This window comes from Delphinapterus leucas, chromosome 20, assembly GCF_059928025.1.
Source record: "Delphinapterus leucas isolate spDelLeu-1000000601 "Yukka" chromosome 20, BTC_Dleu_Yukka2, whole genome shotgun sequence".
Lineage (NCBI taxonomy): Eukaryota > Metazoa > Chordata > Mammalia > Artiodactyla > Monodontidae > Delphinapterus > Delphinapterus leucas.
This window is the reverse complement of record NC_143148.1, coordinates 6,093,452-6,120,829: the sequence shown is the minus strand read 5'-3', so window position 1 is coordinate 6,120,829 and position 27,378 is coordinate 6,093,452. Positions and strand designations below refer to the sequence as shown.

Genomic DNA, 27,378 nt, shown 5'->3' with positions numbered 1-27,378 from the left:
CTGAATCCTTGGAGGAGGGGACTGGGGGCCTGGATTCCGGGATCCAGGAGGAGGAGCGGGCGGGGAACACCTCCTGGTTTCCATTGGGAGGAGAGAGATGGGGCTGGGGTAGCTGGGTTCGGAGCTGAAGCCGACTAGGGCGAGATGCCCTCCCGCGCCCTCAGGGGAGGTGGAGGGAGAGAGTCTGGCTTTGGAGGTGCCAGTGGCAACGGAAGGGTTAACGTCTGGCTGGAGGGGAGGGGGAGGGGCAGGGAAGGGGCTGCGGGGCTTTGAGGGGTCAAGGGTGAGCCGTGCAAGTGGGAGGGGGCTGCAGAGGAGTGGGGGAGGCTGTCTGGGCTGCCAGACAGGCCAGGGTCAGCGGCGGGGGCAGGGGATGTCTGGCGGAGGAGAGGCCCAGCATCCAGGCTCCCCTGGGGACCCGGGATTCCAGGCCCCAGCCCCCTCCTCCCTTAGACCTGGGAGTCCGCGACCCAGCCCCCTCCCTCAGAATTCCAGAATGCGAACCCCTAGCCCCCTTTACCCCAAGATCCAGGAGTCTGGGCCTCCAACCTCTCCTCCCCTCAGACCTGGGGCTCCACGTTCCATCCCCCGCTCTCCACGAAAGCCCAGTGTTCGGGCCCCCAGCCCCTTCCTGCCCAGAACCCAGGAGTCCCCACCTCCTCTTCAGCCCCAGCTGGAGTCCAGCCCTCTGGGGGTTAAAGGGGCGGGGCCAACTGGTTGCCATGGTGCCAGACTGTTTGGGTCTGCTCTCTGACCCTTGGGGGCTCCCCAGGGTCTGCAGAGAGGGGGAGGGGGACCCAGACCTGGGGGAAGTCCAGCGCCAACCTTTTCCCCAAATCCGGCCTATGGGCCCAGGGAGTTCGGGCCTCCACCAAGGCCTTGTCCAGTGACCTTGAACAAGTCCTGACCCTTCTCTCTGGGCCTCAGTTTTCCCGAGGAGAAATGTGTGGGAGGAGTGGGGAGATGCTCAGGTCCTGCAAATCTTTAAGATTCTCAGCTTCCCCTCTGCTCTCACCCCCCTCCTCAGGCCCCAGGCAGCCCCGGGGCATGCTGGGAACCCAGGCCTGGGCTCTGGGCCAGGTTGTTGGGTGGGGGGGCGGCGGGGGCAGCCTCCTCCCTTCCCCTTCCTCCCCACCTTGGCCTGACTCTCGCCCCCGCCTGAGGGTCTGGGAGGTTGGGAAGGAGGGAAGGGGAATGAGAGCGGGGACCGTAGACCCGTCTCTGGCCCCTTCCTCCCCCCTTGCCGCCTCCGCCCCCTTCCCGCCTCTCCTCCCCCTCCTCAGTAGGTCGCTACCCCGGCCCTGGGCCCCTTCTCCAGCCACCCCAGCTCCAGACCTGGCTCCGAGCTGCTGCGAGGGGGAGGGAGAGAGGGAAGGAGAAAGGGAGAGAGAGAGAGAGAGAGAGAGAGAAGGGGAGGGAGGGAAGGAAGGAGAGAGACCTAGGAGGGAGGAAGGGAGAAAGGGAGAGAGAAAAGGAGAGAGACAGAGGGGAGCGAAGGAGACAGAGGGATGGAGAGAAGGCGGGCAGCGAGAGGGAGGCAAACAGGAAAAAGGGGGAGAGGAGAGTGAGACAGGGAAATTGAGGGAGAGAGAGAAGGAGAGGGACAAAGACGGGGTGGCAGGGAGAAGAGGAGGGTGAAAGACAGAAGGGAAAGGAAAAGAAAGAGAAAAGAGAAAGGAGAGAGAACCAGGAGGCGGGGAGAGGAGGGAGAGAGGACTGAGCAAGGAGAAGGCCGAGCTGAGGGGGAGGGTGGGCAGCGCAGAGCGGGGAGAAGCGTGCAGAGGCTGGAGGAAATGGAGACCAGGTAAGACGGAGACTGAGCCAGCGGCAACACGGCAGGACGGGGAGAGAGAACCAGAAAGATGGAGATGGAGCCGGAGACAGTGAGAGCAAGACAGACGAGCGCTGGACAGAGGCGGAGGCTCTCAGGTGCACAGACTCAGCCCAGGGGTGGGGAAGCGTGGGTGCTGGTCCCGCCACCTTGCAGGCCTGGCCCTCCCACTCACCAGCTGACTGGGGCTCAGCCTTCCCACCTGCAAAATGGGGGTGCTGATGGCACCTTGAGCCCCTGCCTGCCACATGACAGAGGCCTGGGGCGGTATCAGCGCTCAGGGATCGTAGCTGTCAGTGTTGTGCATGATGAGAGGCCAAAAGAAGGGAAGAGAGAGGGGAAAAAATACCCAGAAAGGCTTTGACGGTTTTGTATCCCGTGGGTGGTCTCCACACCGGTCCTGGATTTCTGAATCTGACAGGTAGGTAGGGAACTGTCTTGTCCAAGGGACCAAACTCCAAAACAGGGGAGGTTCCCTCTGACCCGGGATCCAGGAAGCCAGGCTGTGTCTTCTCCAAGGAGGCAGGCCTGGCCGGACTCCCAGGTCTGAGTGAGGGGGCTGGGGGGCCTGGCTTCCTGGGTCCCCAGTGGAGAAGGGGGCTGTGGACTTGGACTTCTGAATCTGGGGGAGGAGAGGAGGCTAGGGGGCCTGGATTGCGGGGACCTGTGGGGAGGAAGGGGCCTGGGGCCTGAATTCTTGGGTCCCTGGTGAGGAAGGGGCCGAGGGGCTGACTCCTGGGTTCCTTGGGGAGGAGGGGGCCGGGGGCCCGCATTCCTGGGTCCTGGCACCCACCCGTAGAACCGACCTTGCGGGGCCTTCGCCGCACACAAGCTCGTGTCTGTGGGTCCGTGTCGGGGGCTCACCATCGCGGCTGGGGCCTCCCCGGCCCTCCCCGCCCTCCCTGGCCCCCGTCTGTCCGTCCAGTCCATCCGTCTGTCTGTCCACCTGCCGCGCCCCCCGGGCTGAGGTAGGAGGTTGTATAGTTGAGGAGGACACCCACGGAGATCACTATACGGCCTCCTAGCTTTCCCCAGGCTGCGCCCTGCACGGGACGGCCCGGCGGGGACCTCTGACCCCGGTCCCCTGCCCCACCCCGCCAGGCTGGGGAGAGGGGCTGCCGCAGGGATCGTGGGAGGAGAGGCTGGGCTGTTCCTCGTGTCCTCGTCCCTACATTCCTTCCTGCCCCTTCCCTCAAAGAGTTTCTCTCCCATCAAGATATCTCTGCTTTGCTTCCTCTCTGTCTCTCCATCTCCGCTGGGTCTCTGCACAGTGACCTCTGAGACCCTGTCTCCATCTGTCTCTTATGGTGCTTTCTGGGTCTCTGACGCTCCCGCTGTCTCTCCATGGCTCGGTTTCTGTCTTTCGGGCCCTCGCGGTGTCTCTGTGCCATGTCCATTTCTGCTGCGGCCCACTACCACACCCCAGGGCTTGGCGGGCCCCCGCACACCGTATTGCCGGCCTCTGGGTCCCTGAGACCCTTTAACCTGTGAGGACGTCCAGGGTCACAGGTGAGGTTCTTGGGAGCCTGGCATCCGGCCCAGCCATCAGCCTGGGGTCCGACCCCTGACCCCTGACCCGACACACCCTTCCTCCCTGAAAACCCTGGAGCCTGACATTGGACTGGAGACTGAAACCCGACCTCTGACCCTGTATCTTGAGCCCCTCCCCCGCACCACTGTGACCTCACAAAAGTCTCCAGCTTCTCCACAGGCTGAGACCCTCCGCTATGGCCCTTCTGGCCGCAGGGAGCGCTGTGCTGTCCGCCCTGGTGGCCCTCACGGTCTTCCGGGCCTCCGCCTGGGCCTGTCTCCTCTGCTTCACGTCTTACAATGAGCGCCTCCAAATCTGCCAGATCTTCACCGGCCTGGAGAGCCCCGACCTCGGGAAGTGTGAGGAGGCCTTAACAGATGCCTTTAAGGGCCTCCAGGACACTGAAATCAGTGAGGAGACACCCCACATCCTCCAGGGCCCCGAGGGGGGCATGTGGAGGGAGGGACCAGAGAGGCCTGGAGAGACTGAGGGGCACAAAGTCTCAGAGACGGGAGGATGGAGACTTTGCAGGGGCCAGAGACTCAGAGACAGGAGGACAGAGGCTTTGCAGGGGCCAGAGACTCAGAGACGGGAGGACAGAGACTTTGCGGGGGCCAGAGACTCAGAGACAGGAGGACAGAGGCTTTGCGGGGGCCAGAGACTCAGAGACGGGAAGACAGAGGCTTTGCGGGGGCCAGAGACTCAGAGACGGGAGGACAGAGGCTTTGCGGGGGCCAGATACGGGAGGACAGAGACGTTGCAGGGGCCAGAGACTCAGAGACGGGAGGACAGAGGCTTTGCGGGGGCCAGAGACTCAGAGACAGGAGGACAGAGGCTTTGCGGGGGCCAGAGACTCAGAGACGGGAAGACAGAGGCTTTGCGGGGGCCAGAGACTCAGAGACGGGAGGACAGAGGCTTTGCGGGGGCCAGATACGGGAGGACAGAGACGTTGCAGGGGCCAGAGACTCAGAGACGGGAGGACAGAGGCTTTGCGGGGGCCAGAGGCGGGAGGACAGAGACTTTGCAGGGGCCAGAGACTCAGAGACGGGAGGACAGAGGCTTTGCGGGGGCCAGAGACTCAGAGACGGGAGGACAGAGACTTTGCGGGGGCCAGAGACTCAGAGACATGAGGACAGAGGCTTTGCGGGGGCCAGAGACTCAGAGACGGGAGGACAGAGGCTTTGCGGGGGCCAGAGACGGGAGGACAGAGGCTTTGCGGGGGCCAGAGACTCAGAGAGAGGCAGAGGAAGGTCCACTTTGGGGATGTGGTGTTGGGGGAACCGCTTTGCCCCAGCTCCTGCCTCCGACCCCCAGACTACGATGAAAGGAGCCACCTGCACGACGCCTTCACCCAGATGACCCACTCCCTGCAGGAGGTGGCTGCTGCCCAGGGTGAGTGGGGCGGGGCCGGCAGCGGTGGGAGATGTGGGCTTGGAGCCCCCAGGAGATGGATGTTTGTGCGGGGAAAGCCCAGAACTTGACAGTGATCTCGGAGGAGGTGACGCTTGGAAGCTGAGGGAGCTGGGCAGCCTTGTCGGGGAGAGGAGATGGGCAGGGGCTGGTGGAGACAGTGCAGAAGTAACTTAGAGTCTCAAGCCAGCTGGGACCAGGGAGATGTGCGTTCTGACCTCACTGTGTGGCTTGCCCTCTTCCTGGCTATGAGATTCTGGATGCATCACGGCCCCCCCGCCCCCCCTGGGCCTCAACTTACCCATCTGAGAGATGGGACAATCTCCTTGCCTCCCAGGGTGGCCTCAGAGCTCAGTGAGAGGCAGGGCTCCCCCAGTGAGACAGACTTCAGGGAAGAGATCTTCCTCTAGGATAAAACACACATATTCCCTACAGTTAACAAAGTAATTCCACATTTTTGACATGTGAGGCTATTAGGGGGCCGGAAGACAGGTAGGAACAGGGAGAGAGAGGATGATTCAGGTGACAGCTGTGAAGGGAGACAGGCACATGTGACAGCCTTGGGGTGGGTGAGACACACACTCCAGAGAAACACATGCATGTGCCGGTGGGGAGGGACCTCAGGGCTGGGGCGACCCTTGCGGCCGAGGGGCAGCATGAGCAGTGATCGCAGCAGGCCACCGTGGTCACGTGACACAGGATCCCCCCCACCCCCATGCCCGCAGTGTGCTGGAGACTGGGGGTGGGAGCGCTCACTGCTTTGCAGCATAAACTGGCCACGTCAGTGGTCTGGGGGCTCTGCACTTATTTCTACATCTTAGCTGTTACTTCTTTCGCTTCCTGCTCTTGCCACGGAGCTTCTTTGACAAAGATCCCTAAACATGAGGAGGTTCCCATCTATCCAGGGGGCGCCCGGGGGGTCCAGCATGGAGAAGACTTCAGCTGCGGATCCCCCACCCCCAAAGGGAGAGCTGAGGAACTCAGAGCTGACTGGGGAGGAGGGAGGAAGATTCCAGGAGATGCCTGTTCTCCCCGGTTTAGGCCAACTTGTCACACAAGGTTTTGAAAAGAGCAGAAACAAGTCCAGCTCTGAGTGTAGAAGACCCTGGCGAGGGCTGTGTGTGGGACCGACTGGAGCAGGGGAGAGAGTGGAGGCTGGGAGGCCTGGGTGGAGGCTGCTGTGAAGGAAGCCAGAGCTGGGGTGGGGATTGTGAAGGTGGAGAAGAGGGAATCGGGTAGAGAGAGTCAAGGGCAGGAGGGATGGGGCTTGGATCTGATGAGCTATTCAGGAAAAGGGGAAGAGGAGGATTAGGGGCCGTGTCCGTGGTCTGCCTTCATGCCTGAGGGGGCAGTGGGTCATCCCTGAGACCGGGAGCCTGGGAGGAAGAGCAGGGGTGGGGGCAGATGGCCAGCTGGGCGAGGATGTAATGACTGCGAGGGGCCTGGGGGACATCCAGGGTTCAGCTGGGAGTCAGGGAGACTTGACACTCAGTCCTGAAGGAGCAGGGCTGTGAGCCGGGGAAGGGCAGGGTCAGCTCTGCGTGTAGAAAGATCCTCTGGGGCCACATGGAGGACGGACTGGAGGGAGATTGGAGGCTGGAAGAAGCTGTTACTCCACAGATATTTATAGAATGTGCCAGGAACACCACCAGGGACACAGCTGTGACCAAAACTGCAAGCCACCTGCCCTCAGGTTGCTTATGTTGATTATTAAACATAACAAGTGAAATGCCATTGATGTCAGTTGGTGATCTGTGCTGTGGAGGAAAACAGAAGGGGAACAGAACGGGGTGGCCATTGGGGTGATCGGGAGAGTTGCAAATGAGAAGGTCCAATTGAGCAAAGACTGGAATGAGGGGACAGTGAGAGCCATGCAGATAACCTGGGGAGAGAGCTTCCAGGCAGAGGGGAGAGCCAGTGCAAAGGCCCTGGGGCCAGTGGTTCTCTAGGCCCACAGTGTATGTCAGACTCTCCTGGGAGCTTATTAAAATGCAGACTCCTGGGCCCCTCTCTCTGTTTCTGAGCAGTAGGTCTGAGGTGGGGCCCAGAAATGGACATTGCTAACAAGTTCCCAGGAGCTGCTGCTGCTGTTCTAGGGACACACTTTGAGAACCACTATGGTGGGCCCTTGGTCTGACTTTAGCCAAGGTGGCTCCTCTTTCCAGCTTATACTCAATGACCATCACTTTAGCCAGTCTCTTCGGCTTTTGCTCTTGATATGGGGAAGCCATTGGAAGATTTTAAGGAAGGAGGGGGTCTGACTAAGGCCACGTGGGTCAAGGGCAGAAGCAGAGAGACCAGTGAGGTCAGTGGTGGCTCGGACCAGATGCGGTGGTTCAGGTGGGCCCAGACCAACCTGCCCCTTATATGGAAGATGCTGTGTTTCGTTTATATATTTTTTTGCTGGCCACGCAGTGTGGCATGCGGGATCTTAGTTCCCTGAACAGGGATCGAACCCGTGCCCCCTGCAGTGGAAGCTCAGAGTCTAAACCACTGGACCACCAGTGAAGTCCTGGCAGAGTTACTTGTTAATTATCTTCCTAAAGGATATCCTTGTATCAGCCCTATGAGGTGGAGTTTTATAGCCCTATTTTCCAGATGGGCAAGTTGGGGCTCAGCTAGACAGGGAGGATGGACCCAGGAGATGTCTGGACCAGACATATATGGGGTGAGGGGTATGGGGAGAATCGAGGATGACTCCCGAGTCTCTCCCAAATGGAGGACCTGAGAGATGGACATGCTGACTCAGAGTGGCTCCCGGTGGTGGCAGGTGACACTGTTAGTGTATATAAACCATGGAATGGATAATATGGTGTCAAGGAGGGCAGTGTATGTACCACAGATAGTGGTCGCATGTGGAGGCTCTGGAGTTGGACCACCTGGGTTCAAAGCTAGCTATGTGACCTTGGGCTGCCTTCCTAACCTCTCTGTGCCTTGGTTTCCCCATCTCAAACTTGGGGATGGTAATACCAGTAGTTGACCCTTCTATGACACGGTGTGCCAGGCACCATTCCAAGCACTTAGAGACATTATCCCACATGGTCATTAAATGGTACCTGGCACATAGTTTGGAAGGGGAATGCTTTTATGTTGTATGACATTAAATCCTCCCCGCCAACCCTGTTAGGTAGACACCAATATTGTCCCCGTTTTATGAACGAGGAAACTGAGGATCAGGAAGGTTAAATACTTGGCCGAGGTCACATAGGCAGGAGGATGTGTGATGGCTAGCTCAGGTGTGCGACAGGTGTGCTTATCATTGGAAGAGACAGGACTCAAACCCAGATGATCAGAAACAGTTGAAGTTCCTAATGAAGCACCTCTTTTGGGGGAGACTTTATAACATCCACCCGCGCCCCCTTGTGGTTCAGTTGATATAGCCCCTGCCCCTTGGCCTCTCTGGTTATTTCACTCCATCCCTACTTTACTCCCATGCTTCTCCCCTGCCCCATGGCTGACTTGGTGTATCCCTTCCCCGTGAGTCATTTGGTTTGGTCCACAGATATTCCTTAGATGCCTCCTCCAACATCCTGGCCTCTCATTTGAGCACCCAACTCGGACCACATCCTCCCGACCATCCTGCCATCTCCAGACCACATGCCTGCCTTGTGGCCAAGGAGAGACCACTAAGTCCTTGACCCCTCATTTTGAACCTGCTTCCTGGCTTCAGCACCCCCTCCAGCTTCTACCCAATGATCATCACTTCAGCCAGTCTCTTGCCAATATTCTCAATTCCCTTCTGTTTTGTATGGTTTTAAATTGCAGAGAAACCTGCAATGGCTTAAGTAAGCTAGAAGTTTATTTCTCCCATAAAAAATAAGTCTTGAGGTAGGCACTTAAGGCTAGTATGGCAGCTCCATTTTCCTGGGAACCCAAGCCCCTTCCAGCTTTCTGCCTTACCATCTTAGGGTATACCCCCTTATCCTCATGGTCCTTTATAACTGCTAGAGCGCCAGCCATCAAATCTAAGTTTCAGGCAACAGGATGGAGGAAGGGGAAGGGGTCAATAATATGTCACCATTTCTCTCTTAAGCCTGCTTTCTGTAACTCACACATGACATTTGCACTTAATCTCAAGGAGCAGAAGTTGGTCATATGATCACAGCTAAGTCACATGACCACAACTAGCTGCAAGGGAGGTTGGGAAATGCAGTCTTTTAGCTGAAGCCGGGAAGGGTGCTTTCTCAGCTAAAATGCAGTATTATGTTACTAAAGAGAAAATAGATATTTTGAAGAAACTGGCAATCCCTGTGTATTTGTTTGCTAGGGCTGCTGTAACAAAATACCACAGACCGGGTGGCTTAAATAACAGAAATTTATTTGTTCACAATTTTGGAGGCTAGAAGTCCAAAATCAAGGAGTCAGTGTCAGCAGGGTTGGTTTCTTCTGAGGCCTCTCTCCTTGGCTTGTAGATGACTGGCTTCCCTCTGTGTCTGTGTCCAAATTTCCTATTCTTCTAAGGACATCAGTCATATTGGATTAAGGCCCACCCTAAAGACCTCATTTTAACCTAATTACCTCCTTAAGACTCTATCTCCAAGTACAGTTACATTCTGAAGGACTGGGGGTTAGGACTTCAACATATGAATTTGGGAGGGAGACAATTCAGCCCATAGGATCCTGCCACGTTTCTTGATTTCCAAAACCACCTCCACCTGTAAATCATTCCACCCATCCACTTTGAAAAAGCCCCAAAACATTATAGCTTGGAGGCCATTTCAGTGGTCAAAACTCAAACATCCATAAGGACAGAGAACATAAAAAGAGTGAGGGACTTCCCTGGTGGTTAGGACTCCACGCTTCCACTGCAGGGGGCACAGGTTCGATACCTGGTCGGGGAACTGAGATCCCACATGGTGCCATGTAGCATGGCCAAAAAAAAAAAAAAATTAAAGAAGAGAAAGAAAAGAAAGGGAAAAAAAGGAGTGAAAGAGGGATAGAAATGAAGAGGCTGGGAGCTCTGTAAAAGTGGGTGTGTGCCCTCTCTGAAGGGGGAGGCTGCTACTACGCTCCAGCTGCCTCATGGAAATACAGTCCCTCTTACAGCTCTTCCAAGTTTCTTAAAGGGATGCCAAACATTTTATGTGACTTTTCCCAAATTTTATATGATGGCAACTGGTTCATTTTAAAAAACACTTTCCAGGCCAAATATAACACATCCAAAGGATGGATTGGGGTCACTGCCTCCAGCTGTGGTCTCCATTCCAGTTGGATCCTGGAATTCATTCTACACCTACTTATTTCTAAGACTCAGGGCCCTCTCCTGGGTTCTGAGGACATAGCACTAAGAGACAGACTTAAATGATCACTATGTATATATAAAATATGTATTTGCGGGCTTCCCTGGTGGCGCAGTGGTTGAGAGTCCGCCTGCCGATGCAGGGGACACGGGTTCGTGCCCCGGTCCGGGAAGATCCCACATGCCGCAGAGCGGCTGGGTCCGTGAGCCATGGCCGCTGGGCCTGCGCGTCCGGAGCCTGTGCTCCGCAACGGGAGAGGCCACAGCAGTGAGAGGCCCGCGTACCGGAAAAAAAAAATGTATTTGCAAACTGGTGAGAGCTATAATGGAATGAATGCAGCACTATTAGAGACAAAAATAGGGGACTGGATTAGATTATACTTGTCAGGGAAAACCTCTAAGGAGGTGGCAAAATGTGTGACATGAAGGATGAGTAGGAGTAGGGGTAGAGATGTGCTGGAAACTGAAGGTGGCACGTGCAAAGGCCCTGAAGTGCTAGAGAATATGGTTCTTTTCATATTAGGGGAAATGAAAGGTGGGTATTAGGGATGGAGTAGAGAGGGAGAGTAAGCCAGACCATAGAGCCTCGTAGGCCTTGGAAGAAATGTGACCTTTATCCTCCCCTTTCCCCTCAACAAGATAACACAGATGATGCTGAGGGGTTCCATCAGAGAGGTTAGTCCAGAGTCAGCAGAAGGAAGGAGATTTGGGGATTTGTCAGCCTTTGGGGTAGACAGGGTAGGAGGATGTGGCATATACCAGAGACATGGTGGGGGTGGAGAGGGGTTGGGGGAGGGGCACAGGCACGATGAAAGCGAGTCCTGTCAAGCTCGGCCAGTCTTCGGGAAGAGTCTTTACTACAAGGACTCCCTCTACCCTCCAGGGTCCTTTCGGGTTGCCTTTCCTCATGCCGCGGAGAAAATGCAGAAGGTTATATTACAGCTTAAAGAAGGTAAAATAGACCATCTCCTTCCCCCAGGCACAGACAATTAGAAAACCCCACTCCCGAGACCCCCATCTGCTCCCTTCAGCGCAAACCCCTGGCCCGATCTCTGAGCCGAGCTTCCCTTGGTGGGTCACTCGGGACACAGCCTCTTCCTCTGCTTGGACCACTCTGGGTCCGGCCCCGCCCCTCCGACGGAAGGTTATCTCTAGCTGGGACGCTTCTTAGGACGGTCCTGTCCCAGATTAGCCCGGGCCTCTCCCTGTATCTCTGTGTCTGGCCCTGTGCACTCTGAAAGGTTTCCTTTCCAACCGGGCCGCTTTAGGGGCTACTTCCAGCCTGACCACACCTCTAACCGGGCCCCCTAGTTAGACTTTGTCCCCTCCGAGCATCGCCCAGGATCTAAGCCCGCCCCGTTTGACGGAATACACCGGAACTGGCCCTGCTTCCTTGGTGAGAGCAGCAGGCCTGCCGCCCTTTTCCCCCCACCCCGTCTTAGACGCTAGCAGCAGGCCTGTGCCTGACCTCTTAGTGGAATGCTGCAGGCCTGGCCCCGCCTACAGGTGGAATGCTGCAGGCTTGGCCCCGCCCCCTAGGTGGACCGCGTCAGGCCTGGCTCTGTCCTCTTGGAGGAATGCATCCGGCCCAGAAACGTTTCCTCTAGGGGAACTTCAGGTGGGCACCTGCCGCGACTTCCAGGGTAGTAACGCTTGCTTTCTCTCCGCAGTCCAGGCCTGCATCCGTCCCTGCGGTAAGCACATCATTCAGAGCTCAGAATTGCGGGGGAAGCGGGGTGGTAGGGGTCGAAACCTGGGACAAATGGGAGAGGACGGGTGGGCCTCTGATCCGAAGGGGGCCAATACGAGCCCCGGGGAAAAGTAAGTAAACCAGGTATTGTTCACAAACCTCATAAAAGGCGGGTCCGAAAACCAAAGCAAACCAATAGGGATCCTAGAGGCTGGAGCGTGGTGAGAGCTGGCCAATGAGCACAGGGAAGGCGGGGCCCAGATTCTGTCTGGCAGGTAGAATCCAAGGTTAAATAGACGTTAAGGTGGCCGAAGGGACCCGGACTAGGGGAGGCAGATGGCGCCCAGATCCAGCGCTCCCGTCCCATAGGACTCCAGGAGGTCGCCCGGCGTTTCCGCTGCCGAGGATGCTACTCTACGGTCTGCGACCTCCCGTTAGACTGCCCAGGTGAGGGGCGTGACCTTGAAGGGCAAGAAACCTGAAAAACTGGAAGAGGGAGCTGAGTGCGGAGGGGGCGTGGTCTGGGGGCGGGGCCGGACGTGGGCGGGCCGAGGCGGTGATGAGGACTTCTCTTCAGTTCAGGACTTGACGGTGACTCGGGGTCATCAGGCTATGTTCTTTTGCACTGTGAACTTCCAGCTGCCTAAGGAAGAGATCACCTATTCCTGGAAGTTCGCAGGAGGAGGTGTGAGTTGGGGAGGGTCCAGCATGAAGACAGGAGGCGGGTTATGCTTTACTAGAGGATGGGGAGTCAGGATGCAGAGGGTGGGACTCGGTCTAGATTCAAACTTCGTGCAAGGGGAGGGTCTCGGCATTTAAGGGTAAGGGGCAAGCTCACAATGCAGAACCAGAGCGCAGGGGTGGGTTATCCGTAGTTTTCGGCGGGAGAGCAAATACTAGGCCCAAGAGGCGGAGTCAAGACTTAGGAGGCGGGCCTATGCGTGAAAGATCGGCGAATAAGAGCTGAGGGTGGGGCCAGGGCTCAGAAAGTCGTGGTCTAGCTCGGGGGCGGGGCTTTACGTTGTGGTTTGGCGAGTCGGGGCGGAGAGAATCTCTTCTGGGCTCGGGGCTGGGGGCCCTCCTCCTCTCGCCGCTCCAGCCCAAGCGTCCCGCAGCTCCGGACTCAGGACCTGTCCTACTTCCGAGAGATTCCGCGGGCCCGAGGATACCTGGCACGGATCCGGCCGGTGCAGCCCACGCACCGCGGGACCTTCTCTTGCGTGATCACACACGACCAGCGCCCCCTGGCGCGGCTCTACTTCTTTCTGAACGGTGCGGGCGGGGCGGAGCTGCGCGGCAGGGGCGGGGCTACGTGAGGGGTGGGGCTCGTGCCCGGCTGACGTGCGCGTCCCCGCAGTGACAGGTCCGCCACCGCGCGGGGAGACTGAGCTCCAGGTCTCTTTTCGGGAAGTGTTGCGCTGGACGCCACGGGAGGGGGAGATGGTCGAACCCTGGACGCCGAGCCTGGGCGAGCTGCTGGCCAGGCCCGAGGCTCTAACGCCGGGCAATCAGTGCCTGCTCGCGGCCGCTGTGGCCTTAGCCTCAGCCAGTGCGACCGTGCTGGCGTGGTGAGTCCCTGGGACCCCAGAATCCCAGCATCTGGCTCTCCGTTCCCAGACCCAAGAGTCTGGGTCCCCAGCCCCTCCTCCCTCAGATCCAGAAGTCTGAGTCGCCAGACCCTCTTAGGAGTCCAGGCCCCCACCCCGTCCTTCCTCAGACCAGGAGTCATAACCCCCAACCCCTATTTTCTCAGATCTAAGAGTCCAAGCCCTATCACCCACCTTTGGGACCTAGGCTCCAGGACCCAGATTTCTGGTCCCCAGCCTCTCACACACACACACACACACACGAACATCTCCTTTTTTCCCCAGGATGTTCTTTCGATGGTACTGCAGCGGCGACTAACAAAGGTATCTTTTTTATCCTATTTCCATCCCTAAAATAAAGAATCTATTTCAGCTCTCTAGATTCTTTCATCTTCGAAGGTGGTCACTACTAACTTAGGAGGAAGAGTGGCACACCCCAAAGATCCCCAGGTGCCCATGCCCCCATAACGACGGTAATAGGCACAGCTGTCGCAGTGCACGTCCTGTAATGAGGCTTTAGGTGCAAGCCCAGACCCCTCCCCGGATTTCTGGCAGCATCCTGGACATTTCCGCCTGCAGCAGTCACCCTTAAAGAGTCCTTGATATCGCCCTGAAAGCCTGTTCTTCCCCCCAGACTTTCTTGCTGTCATAAAGGGCACCATCATCCACCCAGCTGCTCAACCAGAAACCGAAGTTGCGTTTAATTCCTCCTCCACTTCCAATCTAGTTCCAAATCTCAGCCTTTTCAATTCCTAAATATCTCATGGAGATGCTCTCTCTCTGTGGTCCGCCACCGTCTCTTGTGTGGATCACTGCAGCAGCCAGTCCCCACTGGCCTCCCTGGCTCTGCTCAGCCTTGTGCCAGTGCAGTGCATTCTCCACAAAGCAGCCAGAGTGATTTTTTTTTTTTTTTTTTTTTGCTACTTTGGCTACGGTTTTATTTATTTATTTATTTATTTTTGCGGTACGCGGGCCTCTCACTGTTATGGCCTCTCCCGTTGCGGAGCACATGCTCCGGACGCACAGGCTCAGCGGCCATGGCTCACGGGCCCAGCCGCTCCGCGGCATGTGGGATCTTCCCGGACCGGGACACGAACCTGTGTCCCCTGCATCGGCAGGTGGACTCTCAACCACTGCGCCACCAGGGAAGCCCTAAGCTTTTATTTTTTTAAATTTTTATTAGACTGTAGTTGATTTACAATACTGTGTTCCTACTGTACAGCAAAGTGAATCAGTTATACATATACATATATCTACTCCTTTTTAGATTCTTTTCCCATACAGGTCATTAACAGAGTATTGAGCAGAGTTCCCTGTGCTATACAGTAGGTCCTTATTAGTTATCTATTTTATATATAGTAGTGTGTATATGTCAATCCCAATCTCTAGAGTGATATTTTGAAGTTTGTCAGATCAGGTCACTCCTCTGCTCAGAACCCTTCAGTGGCTCCCCATTGCCATTGGAACAAAATCCAGTTCCTTGCGAAGGCCTCCAAAGGCCCCCAAGGTTCTGGTTAACTTTGTCCCACCCCACTCTTCCCCCTTGATCTTTCTATCTTGCAGTTCCTCTGGCCTTTGCTCATTCGTTGTATTCATCATGATTCTTCTCATTCTCTCCAGGACCTGGGTACATACTAGTTTCTGCCTAGAATAATGTTCCCTTTTTTGTCTAGTTAACTCAGTTATGATTTCCCCTGAATGGCCTTTACATGCATTGACCCATTTAATCTCCAGGACAAGGCTGTGTGGGCGGACACTGTGTTTATGTGCCTGACTCCACCTCCCTCTCCTCCCCCTCTTTACTCTCTAGCCCCACTGGCCTTCTTTTTTTTGTCCCTTGAACATGCAAAGTTCAGTCCTGTCCCTGGGCCTTTGCACATGCTGTTCTTCCTACTTGAAATGACTTTACTCTGAACCTCACAAAGCCACCTCCCTCTCATTGCACAGGTCCCAGCTCAAATGTCACCTCTGACGACTCCCCTCCTCCCACATGACATCCCCCTATTTTATTTTATTTTTTATTTTTTTATTTTTTATTTGACTGTGCCATGAGGTTTGGTGGATCTTGGTTCCTGACCAGAGATCGAACCCGGGCCCTCAACAATGAAAGCACTGAGCCCTAACCACTGGATCACCAGGGAGTTCCCAACATCCCCCTATTTTAGCTTGTGCATTATACGTGTTCAGACCTAATGTAAACTTATTTTTTAATTTGGTTTTGTGTCTTCCCCACTTAAAAGGTAAGCTCCTTTATATTCTTATTCACCGATGTGTTCCCCTTCACTGATTCATTCAATCAGCAAATATTTACTGAGTGTTTACTATGTGCCAGGCATTTTCAAGGCACTGTAGACACAGCAATGAAGAAATCAGAACAGACAAAAATCTGCACCCTCATGGAGTTTAGATTCTCATCGATGGTCAAAAAATAGACAAGAAAATTATGTAAAAATGTGCACCAAGGCATATGATAATATATGTGATGGAGAAAATAAAGCAGGGAAACAGATAGGGGATGTTAGGGGGAGGAGGGTAGCAATAGGATCTTTGGATAAGGCCCCACCCAAGAAGGTGCCCCTAGAATAAAGACTTGAAGGGGATGAGGTATGACCTATGTGGATATATGTGTTAAGAGCGCTCCAGGCAAAAGAAACAGCAGGAGCAAAAGCCCTGAGGCAGGGGTGTGTCTGGTGTGTGGAAGAATAGCCAGGAGTTCAATCCACTGGGAGCAGGGCTTTAGGAAATGAGTATGCAGTGAGGTCAGAGAGAACACAGGGGACCAGTTCGTGCAGGACCTTGGCCACCCTAAGCTCTTGATTTTCCTCCGTATGAGATCATGGCGGTTTTTGAGCCAAGGAATGTCATGATTTGATTTGATTTACATAGCTCCTGCATGGCTAACGGACCGTAGGGGGCAAGGGTGGAAGCAGAGGTCACTGTTAGGTGGTAGTCCAGGCATGAGGTAGCAACTTTAATCCAGGGAAGAGATGCAGCTCGGTGACAAAGCAGTGACAGTGAAGGTGAAGAGCGGTGGTCCTAGATCTGTCATGTAGGTAGAACCAGTGGGATCTGCTGACGGATCAGCATGTCGGATATGAAAGAAAAGACAAGGGTCAGGATCAATGGTCAGGACAGCAGCAATGTCCAGTAGAACTCTGCCCTGATGGAAACGTTCTAGACCTGTCCTGTCCAGTATGAAGCACCAGAATTGTGGCCAGTGCAACTGAGGAACTGAATTTCTAATCTTTAATAGTTTTCATAATTTAAATCGTCCCACCTCTGTGACAACAGAAGCCATAGAGGCATGTGTCTGGGTATCCTTAACTAGGGATCACAGTCTCTTTGCTTAATTGACTAGGAGCTCCTGGAAGGCAAATTCTGCCTCTTAATTGCTTCTGTATTTGCAAACCTGGCAAAGTGTGTGGAATTCAATAGGAAATTGATAAATGTTTTTGTGGCCGATTGAATCAAAGAATGAATGAAATGAGATGATAGTGTCGGGTACATGGTAGGTGCTCTGTAAGTATCTGAATGAAGAGTTGAGAAATTCCACCCTCAAAACAACCCTGATCCATGGGACTCCTATCACTATGTTCCAAAGAGGGAGTCCAGGCTCCGAGGAAGGAGGGTATCCTGTCTAGTTTCAAACAGCTGGCACCCCAGATGGAGCCACGAATTCCCAGTTCTCAACCATTCAGCCCCCTTAATTCTCAAAAAAAAATAAAGAAAAAGAAGACGAACGGAGGAGGTAGGCTCGGAAGAAAATAAATAAAATTATTATATCCTAATCACACAGTACAAATGGAGGTTAAATAAGAACAGGGAGAAATCGGGGGCCCCAGGACAGCATGTGGGGGCCCCTTCCCCCCGCCCCTAAAAACCCACACCCTGTTCAATAAATACCCCTCCCAAGAGACCCAGAGTTGCCAGCCCCCAAAGAGTCCAGGCTGAAGAGTCTTGGGTCGAGCCCCTCACTTCACAGAGGAGGGCAACTGAGGCCCAGAGGGTCACCCGGCAAGTTCGTGGTTCCGGGGACCCTGGTAGGTCTCCTCTGGCCGCCCCCGGACCCCCCTGAGCGGGCGCCCCGCGCACCTGGACTCACACCTGGACGCGGTAGCCCCCCGCTCGCCTCCGGCAGAGCCTCCGCACCCGCACCCAGTAGAAGGTCAGCATGATGGCCCAGTAGCCCACGTAGGCGCCGGCCCCCGCGGCCAGGTGGCGGGCCTCGGCCGCGCGGGAGGGGCCGCTCCAGTCGGCCCGGGCCTCGCGCACCACGCTGCGGACCAGCCCCCCGAGCAGCAGCAGCGCCCAGAGGGCCAGCGGCAGCACCGGGACGTAGTTGGCGGCCAGCTGGCGGCGGCCTGACGTGCCCCAGCCGCTCTGGTTCATGGTCGCCAGCGCCAGGAACTTGGCGGGCAGGAGGCCGCCCATGTAGAGGGGCGCGTAGAGCGAGAGCAGGAGCATCCGCAGGCAGCCCCGCAGCCAGGCCGCGAAGGCCGCCTTGGCCAGCGCCACGCCCTGCACGCACAGCAGCACCCAGAGCAGCGCCCACGGGCGGCCCGCGTAGAAGAGCCGGAGCACCGTGGCCGCCACGAAGAAGGGGAAGAGGCCCGAGACCACCGCCTCGTAGGTCATCCACGCGTGGTGCCGGTGCCACCAGAGCGCGTTGTACAGCCACTCGCGGAAGTACGACTTGGACCAGCGCGTCTGCTGGCTCAGCCAGCGCAGGAAGGATGAGGGCGTCTCCGAGTAGCAGCGGGACCGCGAGGTGTACCTGGACGGGTGGGAGGAGGCAGGGCCGTCAGCGCGGCTCTCCTTGGGGCCCCCGGACAGAGAGAGGGAGCCAGAAATGGCCATGGGGCAAGTTTTCTCGACCTCTGTGGGCCTCGGGGTTCTTGATGCCCACCTGCGTCCTTGGACTCTTTAATCAGTAGAAATTGATAAAAGGCCAGAGGAGAAATTCAGTAAGGCTTTACTGGGACTCCTGCTGCAAGTAACAGGTTCCCTGGCTCGCTGGGGGAAGGGGGAGGGGACACGGGGACGAGCTGGTCCCTTCCACGGGGTGAGGGTCGGGGCGGATCTGTGGGTGGGCTGGAGGGGGTAGCTTAGGTGGTCTGCCCAGCGCCTTGGTGGTGCCGTGGGCAGGGATCGTGCGCATGCGCCGGACCCTTCTTTTGCTCCCCACACCTCAGAAGTGGCGGTTGAGTTTGGGCCTTTTTGTATCTTGTTGTTCATAATTCGGCCCAACTGCATACGTGTGCAGTTATTTTTAGTCTCTTATAGTTTCTTTGTATTTTGTTGCTGGAGGAGAGGTTTGTTTAGGCGCAAGCACTGCAGTAAAGGGCCCCAGGTCCCAGGTCCCAGCCTGTCTCATTGTCCTGTGTAAAATGGGGTCAGTAATGGTTCCTACCTAATAGATGAGGACTAAACGCTAAGTGCTTAGGACCGGTACATAGTACTTGCTCAGTAGATGATAACGACTACTACTATTTTTATTACGACTAATCTAACTACTGGCATTACTATTATCACTGTGGTATTGCTAATGCTATCACTAATCTATTACGAATACTATTCTTGGCAGGCACCATGGTGAGGAACAAGCCAGGCATGGTTCCTACCTAGGGTAACCCATGCGTTAGAGCTTCTCCATGGAACCATTAAGCTCCCTTCCAGGGGCTCTGCCAGACATTACTAATCAATCCCTCCCCGGTTTCCAGCCCAGCCCACGCAAAGCTAGAATCGCTTGTACGGAGCATCACCTTAGGTGGCCTCCAGCAGTCAGTTTGTTAGGAGGGGTCAAACTAGTCTATCCCCGCGGGCACTGTTTGACAGTGTCCAGTCTCCTTCCCCTGTGTCACTTGGCATCCTCAGTGGCCTCCCTGCTAATCCTCTTCCTCCCTGCAGTCTGTACTCAGAACAGCTGGAGGGATCCTGTTAGAGCAACATGCCACCCCTCTGCTCAAACCCCCTCCTCGTGGCTCCCTCATCTTAGTTCACAGTTCTTACTGTGGCGCACAAGCCTTTCATGCGTGGACACCTCCAGCCCCACCCCCGTGGACTCTCTGTCCTCTCCTGACACTCTCTCCCTTGCTGCACTATTTCCCGCCCATCCTTATCTTACCCTAATTTAACATTTCACTCCCTATCTGGAAACTTCCTGGCTTTATGAGTCACCTTCACGTGATCGTTATCTAATACACTATATGTTCTACTTACATATTTTATTTATTGTCTGTCTCCCCAATCAATGTAAGCATGAATTTGCATCTCTTTTGTTTGCTGCTGCATCCCCAGAGCTGAAAACATCGGCAGCACTTAAAGAATATTTGTCAAGTGAATGAATGCCTGGGTTCCCTTGGTATACCCCGAGTTGTCTCTGGTGCTGTCACTGAGTCGAACTTCATAGAAATCCCTTTCCCCTGAACTTCACTGGTCTAGCCCATACACCCACTGAGCCTCATTGAATCACGTCTCTTCTTCCTGAAGCACTTACTAGAGTTGAGGCACTCCCCTCCTCTCCCACTTGAATCTTCTCACTCCCTCTCTCACTAGTGAGATCCCACTCCATTGATCTCTTTCTCTCCCCACAGATTGGGGTGCTCTCTGTGGTAGAGCCATCTTGCCACATCTGAAGTTGTACCTTCTAGGTGGAATTCCTACCCTCACCTTGCCCTACTTAGAAGAGTCCACTTGGTCACATGGTTCAATGCAAATGCCCCTATGGTATCTTCCACTCTCCCCTAATGTCTCACTGGGTGTTGCTCCCTGATTCAACACAAATGCCACTTGTGCTCCATATGGCTTCTTTTCCTCTCCCCTAAAAGCTCACTTGAAATTTACTTTAGGTTTGGAGAGTTTCCAGCACACGCACACACACGTGTGGATACTCATTGGCCTCTGCACACACCCAAACACCCTGTCCCCTCGGCTTACTTGGTGGCATAGCCCATGCTAAGCATGCGGTTGGTGAGGTGACGGTCATCCCCAAAGGTGCAGTGGGTGCCCAGGAACTTCTGGTTGTACCAGGCCTCAAGGAACTGCTGGAGGAGGTTGTTCCTATATAGGCCTGGGTGGGGAAGGGGAGTACAGGAGCATCAGCCTCTACTGTTGCCAACACCATCCCCAGCCCTAGCTCCAAACCAACTCGTCTCCAATCCCAACCCCATCCTTAACCATCTTAATCCCATTCTCAACCTGTCTCCAGTGACAACTCCAGCCCCAGTCCTGTTCTCAACCTCAAATCCTTCCTCACCCCCACACCCATCCCAAACTTGCCCCAGTCCTGTTGCTGACCCACACCCACTTTGACTGCAAACCCATCCCCAATCTCACACCCATTCTCAGCCCCATCTGCTACCCATCCTCACCCAAAAACCCATCTCCAACCCTAAACCTGGCACCAACACTGTCCTTGACTCCAAACCCATCTCTTCTCCTTCCCCAAACCCTCCCCCTGCCCCAATCCCAATCCCCAACCACAGCCTTTCTCCAGCCCATTCCCAACACCAAAAGCCATCCCCACCTCCAACTTCCAATCTTATCCCTATCCCCAGTTCCTGCCCCAGCCCCATCTTTGTCCCCAATCTCAATCACGTCTTCAATCCATTCTGGCTCCCCTTCTCCCTTCCCCCTCTGCCCCATCCATGGCCCTCCCAAGCCCTACGCCTGCTCACCTAGGGGACCACTGATGCAGGACACGCAGTGGAAGTAGCTCTGACAAGCCCGCTCCACGTTGAAGGCCACCCAGTACCGCAGGCTGCTTAGGAAGCTGACCCAGGAGTCCAGAGGGTTAAGGATCCGCACGTCGCCCCCAACAGCCCCTACCCGGGGGTCCTCGTCTAGCACCTGCACCAGCTCCAGCAGTGCCACAGGGTCCAGCCTCGTGTCTGAGTCACAGACCTGTCAGGTGGAAGGGACCAGGGTCAGCCGAGATCCCTGCATGGGGTTGGTAATTGAGGGGAGGGCACCAAGGGAAGGGGAGCAGCTGGGACACTCTGCAGCCAATCTGAACACAACTTTGAATTTTTTAGTCACTTTCTTTCTTTCTTTTTTTTTTTTTTTTTGCGGTACGCGGGCCTCTCGCTGTCGTGGCCTCTCCCGTTGCGGAGCACAGGCTCCGGACACGCAGGCTCAGCAGCCACGGCTCACGGGCCCAGCCGCTCCGCGGCATGTGGGATCTTCCCGGACCGGGGCACGAACCCGTGTCCCCTCCATTGTCAGGCAGATTCCTAATCACTGCGCCACCAGGGAAGTCCTTCTCTTCCTGGTCTTGATGAGGCAAGCTGCCATGAGTTCTATGATGGCAAAGAAACAAATTCTGCCAACAAACACATGAGCTTGGAAGAGGTCCCTGAGCACTAGATAAAACCCAGCTCCAGCTGACGTCATGACTGCAGCCTGATGATACCATGAACAGAGGATACAGTTAAGCTTTGCCCAGACCCCTAACCCATGGAAACTCTGAGATAATAAATGTGTTTTGTTTCAAGCTGCCACCTGTGTGGAAATTTATTATGCAGCAATTAAAAAAAAATAAGGCAGTGCGTTAATGAATGAACCACTACATTGAATGGATGAATGAACGACAAAATGAACAAATAAATCTCTATATTGAATAGATAGGTAAATGGATGGGTAAATGAACAAGAGAATCTCAACACTGAATGAATGAAGAAGGGAAGAAACAGAATGAACCAATCTCTACATTTAATGGATAAGTGAATGAATACATGAATGAATGATCGCCATATTGGATGGACAGATGGATGCATGAATGAATGAGTAAAAGAAAGAATTTCTACATTAGATGAAGAAAAGATGGAATCTCTGCATTGAATGAGTGAATAAATAAAGGAATGAATGATCTCTATATTGGCTGATTAGATGAATGAATGAGTGAAGAAAAAAAAGGACTACAATGAAAGAAGGAAAGAGAAGAGGGAGGGAGACATTCTATATAGAATGGATGAATGAATCTTTATGTTGAATGGATGGATAAATGGATGGATGAGTGAATGAGTGAGTTAAGGAAAGTCTCTGCATCAAATGGATAAATGAATGAAGACACGAGAGAAAGAAGGAAGAAATCTCTTCGTTGAATGGATAAATGAATGAATAAAATAAATCAGTGATCTCCCTATTGGATAGGTGGATAAATGGGCGTATGAATGATTGAGGGAAGGAAAGAATCTCTCCACTGAATGGGTGAATGAATAAAGGAAGGAAAGAAGAGGTTCATTCTAATCTCTAGATTGAATGAAGGATCCGAGGGAAGTGGGATTCGGGGTGTTAGGGCCACGGATGCGGTGCGTGCCTTCCACCCGAGTGCCTCGGGTGCCTTCCACTCACCTGCACGTAGTCCACCGAGTCGCCGAGCGCCTTGAAGGCGGTGTACATGACCTCGCGCTTGCCGCCCCAGCGCTGCGCCACGCACACGCACCTGCGCGTCCTCACCAGCGCCTCCACCGCCAGCCGCCCGGGATCCTCGGCCTCCACCTCCCGGTAGGCGCCCTCGCCCGCCGCGCCCGCCGCCGCAGGTTCCCACGGCTGGTGGTAGTTGCTGTCCCACACGTAGGTGGCGGGGTCCTCGTCGGCGAAGACCTCGCGGAACATGTCGACCATGTAGAGGTCCTCGGCGCGGTTGCCGTCCACCACCATGAGGATGTGCAGCCGCGCACGCGGGTACACGAGGGCGCGCGCGGACACCAGGCACTGGCGCAGGTACGCGGGGTCCTCCTGGTATGCGGAGATGGTCAGCGCCACGCTGCGCGCCGTGGCAGCGTCCGGAGGGCCCCGCGCCGCCGCCCGCCGCGCCGCCGCCGCCACCCGCCGGTGCTCCAGGTACGCGAAGAGGCTCTGCGCCACCAGGTGCACCGAGAGGAAGGCCCCATAGAGGCCGAAGGCCAGGAGGCCGTAGCGATCCGAGGCCAGCGGCACGCCGGTGGCGTAAGCCCAGGTCATGAGGCCCAGGATGAGCAGCGCGAAGGCGATGGTCAGCACCCTCCGGGCCAGGCCGGAGCAGTGGCGGGCTGCAGGGCTGGGCTTGGGCACGTCCTGCCAGGGAGCGGAGAGAGGGGATAGGAAGGGGAAGAGGGTCCTGAAATGCCTCCAAGGGGAAAGAACCCCCTCCCTGGGTTTTGTTTCCAGGCCAGTGATAACATACCCTTTTCGTAAAGAAAATCCCCTGGGTACTGCAAAGTTATTTTCATTAACGAAAATAAATGTGGCAAACAGTTATCGAGGCTGAATGCCTGCTTCTATTGATTCTAATACATTTTTTTCACATTTTTAACAGCTTTTAAATCCACGAAGATTACACTCAGTGGAGTGTCACAGTTTAAGTAACAAAGGTTTCCCGCCTCCTTCTTAGTGGCACAGAAAATAATGGTTCATCTCATAAAGGTTTCTCAGTGTTAAGATAATACTAGTAATACTAATATACATCTAAAAGAAGAGAATGCAATGTGATATGCGCCAGGCAGTGCTCTAAACCTTTTATAGGAACTAACTTATTTGAGTCCTCGCAACAGCCCTATAAGGTAGGTACTATGATTACCATCCCCATTTTACAGATGAGGCAACTGAGTCACACAGAGATGCAGCAACCTGCCCAAGGTCTGCCTGGAAAGCAGAGAAGCCAAGTTTTTTGTTTGTTGCATTTTAAAAAATTGTTATTGCAGTATAGTTGACTTACAGTGTTGTGTTAATTTCTGCTGTACAGCAGTGATTCAGTTAAACGTATATATTCTTTTTCATATTCTTTTCCATTATAATTTATCACAGGATATTGAATATAGTTCCCTGTGCTATACAGGAAGACCTTGTTGTTTATCCACTCTATATATAATAGTGTGCATCTGCTAATCCCAAACTCCCAATCCTTCCCTCCTCCCCCTTGGCAACCACAAGTCTGTCAGAGAAGCCAAGATTTGAACCCTAAGAATCCAATCACTAAACCACAACCTTATATACTGGCTTTACTCCTCAGGAGCGCCCCGGGGCACAGATAGTGTTTCCTGCTGCCACCATACAGATGGCAAAACTGAGGATTGATTAGCCAGGAGGAGTGGCTGGCAGGGCCAGGTGTCCAGTACATGTGGCTGGTACAGCTCAGAATCAAAGGGAAGGAGGTGCCTCTGTTTTCTCATCTGTAAAATGGGGGTTTAGCCCCTTCCATGTGCCAAGCACTGCTCCTGTTACAAGTAAGGAAACTGAGGCACCAGGAGGTGTATTCTCTCGTCCAAGGTCACTAGGCTCCACCGTCCTCTATGCTAAACCGCCTCCTCTGTCACCAGTTCCCATCTCTTGGGCTTATGATTGATGAGTTAAATGAATCACTAAGCTATAGAGCTGCACTGTCCAATAAGGGACCCACCAGCCACATGTGGCTACAGGACGCTTGAAATGTAACCCGTACCACTGAGGAACTGAATTTTTAATTTTATTCGATTTAAGTGTTTAAATTTAGATAATGATCCTTAATTCAGTTATTGGAAAGCTTTTATGCCTGTTTGGAACAAGTAGGGTCTGTGAAGCTTCTTTTTCAACTAAATTTTACAAAATCTAAAAATACAGATCAAGTATCTCCAGTGAAAATATAGCATCTTCATGAGATGGGCCACACATCTGGATTATGAAGCCTGAACGTGGGGAAAAAAAGAAAGTAAAGTATCCCATTCATATTTTTGCATTGATTACATACTGAAATGATAATATTTTTGATATATAGTGAGGGTCGGCATACTATGGCCTCCTTTTTCACTACGGCCCCGCAAGCTAAGATTCGTTTTTATGTTTTTAGAAGGTTGAAAAAAGTGAAAAGAAGAAAAATACTTTGTGGCACACGAAGATTTTATGAATATACACACTATTATGTGTAAAATAAACAACAAGGACCTACTGTATAGCACAGGGAAGTATACCCAATATTTTGTAATAACTTATATGGGAAAAGAATCTGTAAAAAAATATACATATATATAACTGAATTACACTGCTGTACACCTGAAACTAAGAGGACATGGTCAATCAACTATACTTCAATGAAAATAAAGAAATAAAGAGAATTATATGAAATTCAAATGTCAGCGTCCTTACATCGTATTATTGGCACACCACGCTCGTCTGATTACATATTGTACACAGCTTGATTTCTCACTATGCCAAAGTGGAGTAGTTACAATACTCAATGGTATGGCCCTCAAAACCCCAAATATTGACTGTCTGGCCTGGTACTGAAAAAGTTTGCCGACTCCTGATAGCTTGGGTTAAAGAAAATGTTATTATTAAAATTAATTGCACCTGTTTCTTTTTCTCTTTTTAGTGTGGTTACTAGAAAATTTTAAATTATGTATGTGGCTTATATTATGTTTCTCTCTAGGGCGGAGCTAAGGTACAGCTTTTAGCCTGGTTCTAGTAACCGGTCAGTATTAGCAAGTATTATTTCTTCTGGAATCCTCCTTCTCTGTCTCTGCCTGAGTTTCTGGGGGTGGCCCAATTCATGCTGGGGATCAGCGAGATGGCTGGGTACCTGGAGGGTTCTAAACCCAACAACAGTCATGATAACACGTGTCGGCTATGGACGCACAACTCCACACGTATACTCACACATGATGAGAGACACACAGAGCGTGCCCCCATAGGAAAACACTTATGTTCTGAAAGATGACTCCAGACACCTGCCCTTAGAATTTAGTGATCCTGAAACTAACCGACATCAGCCCCCCTCCACCACCACTGACAGCCACACAGGTGAACTCCAGGACACACGCCCTTCAGCAGGAAGGAAAAACACCAGGAAGAGATGCCCAGGCGGCAACCAACACACAGACACCCACCTGTGGGTCTGGAGCAATGGGGCAGATGCAAATTTCAGAAAAAAATAGTAACCGTTGAGACTGAACCATATGAAATTGCTATTTTCACCAGTCAAAAGAGACCGGAGATTGGCGACTTCATTTGGCTCAACTTCATGTTTACTGAACACCTGAAAGTAAAACCCAGAGCCCCGTGTCAAGCAAAGACAGCTCTCCTCTCCCTTTCCTGGGTACACAGACGTGCACGGATTCATAGCCAGGTCGACACCGTCAGGCCACATCTGACACGCGTACAGGCGGGATGGCACACACTCACAGGGTCGCTGTCCGGCACAGGAGCACACGCGAGCTCCCCAGCACTGGCGGTTCCCCGCACAGCCGCAGTCACACACACACGCACTCACACACACACCTGTCTCATCGCTGTGGGTCCGACGGGCCTCTCTCCTCTCCTGATGGCTGCTCCCCGAGTCTCTCTGCTGCCCGAGAGCTGGGGGGTGATTTGAAGAGAAGCGCGGGCGGGGGCGGGAGGAGGGGCTGACGTCAGGGCTGAGCTGGGCCAGGGGCCCTGAGGTCACGGCGGAGAGTCAGGCAGCCCCACCCGCTTCCCGCTGCCACCCGCGCCGCGCCAGGCCTCCCTTCCCAGCGCCCCCATCCTCGCCGCCCTTCTCTCTCCCGCTGAGCCCCCCCATCGCACCCCCTCCTTTCCCCGTCTCTCCCCTCGATTTCTTCTCCTCTCTCTCTGCTCTCGTCTCTCCCTCCACTTCTGGATTTCTCTCCATCACTTTCTTTCTCCCCACCTCCCTCTTACTCTCACGACCTCTCTTTCCTCCTCTCTCCCGCGTGGCTGTCTCTTTCCCCCTCTCCCAGACCTCCTCGCCTCCCCCCTTCTCCTCCACCTCAGTCTCTGCACACACTGCCCCTCCCGTCGGATCCTCAGAATCCGTCTGGGATTGGGTTCCCCGGGGACTGGTGGCGGCCACTGGCAGATGCAATCAAATGCATACACGTGAGTGCTTGCGGGTGTGACTGTGTGTGCGCTGGCCTGGGAGGCCTTCTGTCTGGAACTGGAGCTGTGAGTGAACGTCTGAACGTTCAGTGCCTAATTGATTCGGGCCCACGTGCGTGTGCTTGTGTGTGTGTGTGCGCGCGCGTGCGCGCGCCCGTGGCACAAGCGCGTGCATAGGTGCCAGGGTCTGGGACATTGGGATTTGTCTCCTCAGAGCCTCCAGGGTAAACTCAGAGTTGTTGGTCAGCTGCCCCCAGGGAGCCT

The 27,378-nt window shown here is 54.1% G+C and overlaps 2 protein-coding genes, 1 long non-coding RNA gene and 1 pseudogene across 3 annotated transcripts; 1 reads left to right on the top strand and 3 right to left on the bottom strand.

Annotated features, from left to right (window-relative positions):
- On the top strand, positions 1-22,713 carry SPACA6 (sperm acrosome associated 6). The gene is made up of 9 exons (XM_022586169.3): positions 1-3,772; positions 4,677-4,754; positions 10,895-10,963; positions 11,682-11,705; positions 12,071-12,148; positions 12,279-12,388; positions 12,817-12,973; positions 13,059-13,269; positions 13,573-22,713. The coding sequence occupies exons 1-9, from the start codon at positions 3,559-3,561 to the stop codon at positions 13,604-13,606; spliced, it is 975 nt and encodes a 324-aa protein (XP_022441877.1). The 5' UTR covers positions 1-3,558; the 3' UTR covers positions 13,607-22,713.
- On the bottom strand, positions 2,445-3,228 carry LOC149744571 (uncharacterized; annotated as a pseudogene).
- Positions 9,998-12,850, bottom strand: LOC149744570 (uncharacterized). Its single transcript, XR_016390857.1, has 2 exons — positions 11,861-12,850; positions 9,998-11,700 (listed from the first exon to the last, which is right to left on the bottom strand). It is a non-coding gene; the product is annotated as an uncharacterized LOC149744570 (long non-coding RNA).
- Positions 16,575-26,797, bottom strand: HAS1 (hyaluronan synthase 1). The gene is made up of 6 exons (XM_089903483.1): positions 26,707-26,797; positions 26,422-26,595; positions 22,639-23,507; positions 20,964-21,189; positions 20,224-20,356; positions 16,575-18,061 (listed from the first exon to the last, which is right to left on the bottom strand). Exons 1-6 carry the CDS (start codon positions 26,795-26,797, stop codon positions 17,386-17,388), a joined length of 2,169 nt encoding a protein of 722 aa, XP_089759609.1. The 3' UTR covers positions 16,575-17,385.
- Positions 26,798-27,378: the final 581 nt, after the last annotated feature.

Bases quoted from the DNA above. Each gene is read 5' to 3' on its own strand.
- HAS1 (XM_089903483.1), bottom strand. From the start codon at position 26,797: ATGGGGGGGCTCAGCGGGAGAGAGAAGGGCGGCGAGGATGGGGGCGCT. The intron at 26,596-26,706 runs GTGGGGCTGCCT...ATCACCCCCCAG, and splicing joins CGGGTGGCAGCGGGAAGCGG to CTCTCGGGCAGCAGAGAGAC. The intron at 23,508-26,421 runs GTGAGTGTGTGC...TTGCCACATTTA, and splicing joins CTGTGCCGGACAGCGACCCT to TTTTCGTTAATGAAAATAAC.
- SPACA6 (XM_022586169.3), top strand. From the start codon at position 3,559: ATGGCCCTTCTGGCCGCAGGGAGCGCTGTGCTGTCCGCCCTGGTGGCC. The intron at 10,964-11,681 runs GTAAAATAGACC...TTCTCTCCGCAG, and splicing joins TATATTACAGCTTAAAGAAG to TCCAGGCCTGCATCCGTCCC. The intron at 12,149-12,278 runs GTGAGGGGCGTG...ACTTCTCTTCAG, and splicing joins CCTCCCGTTAGACTGCCCAG to TTCAGGACTTGACGGTGACT.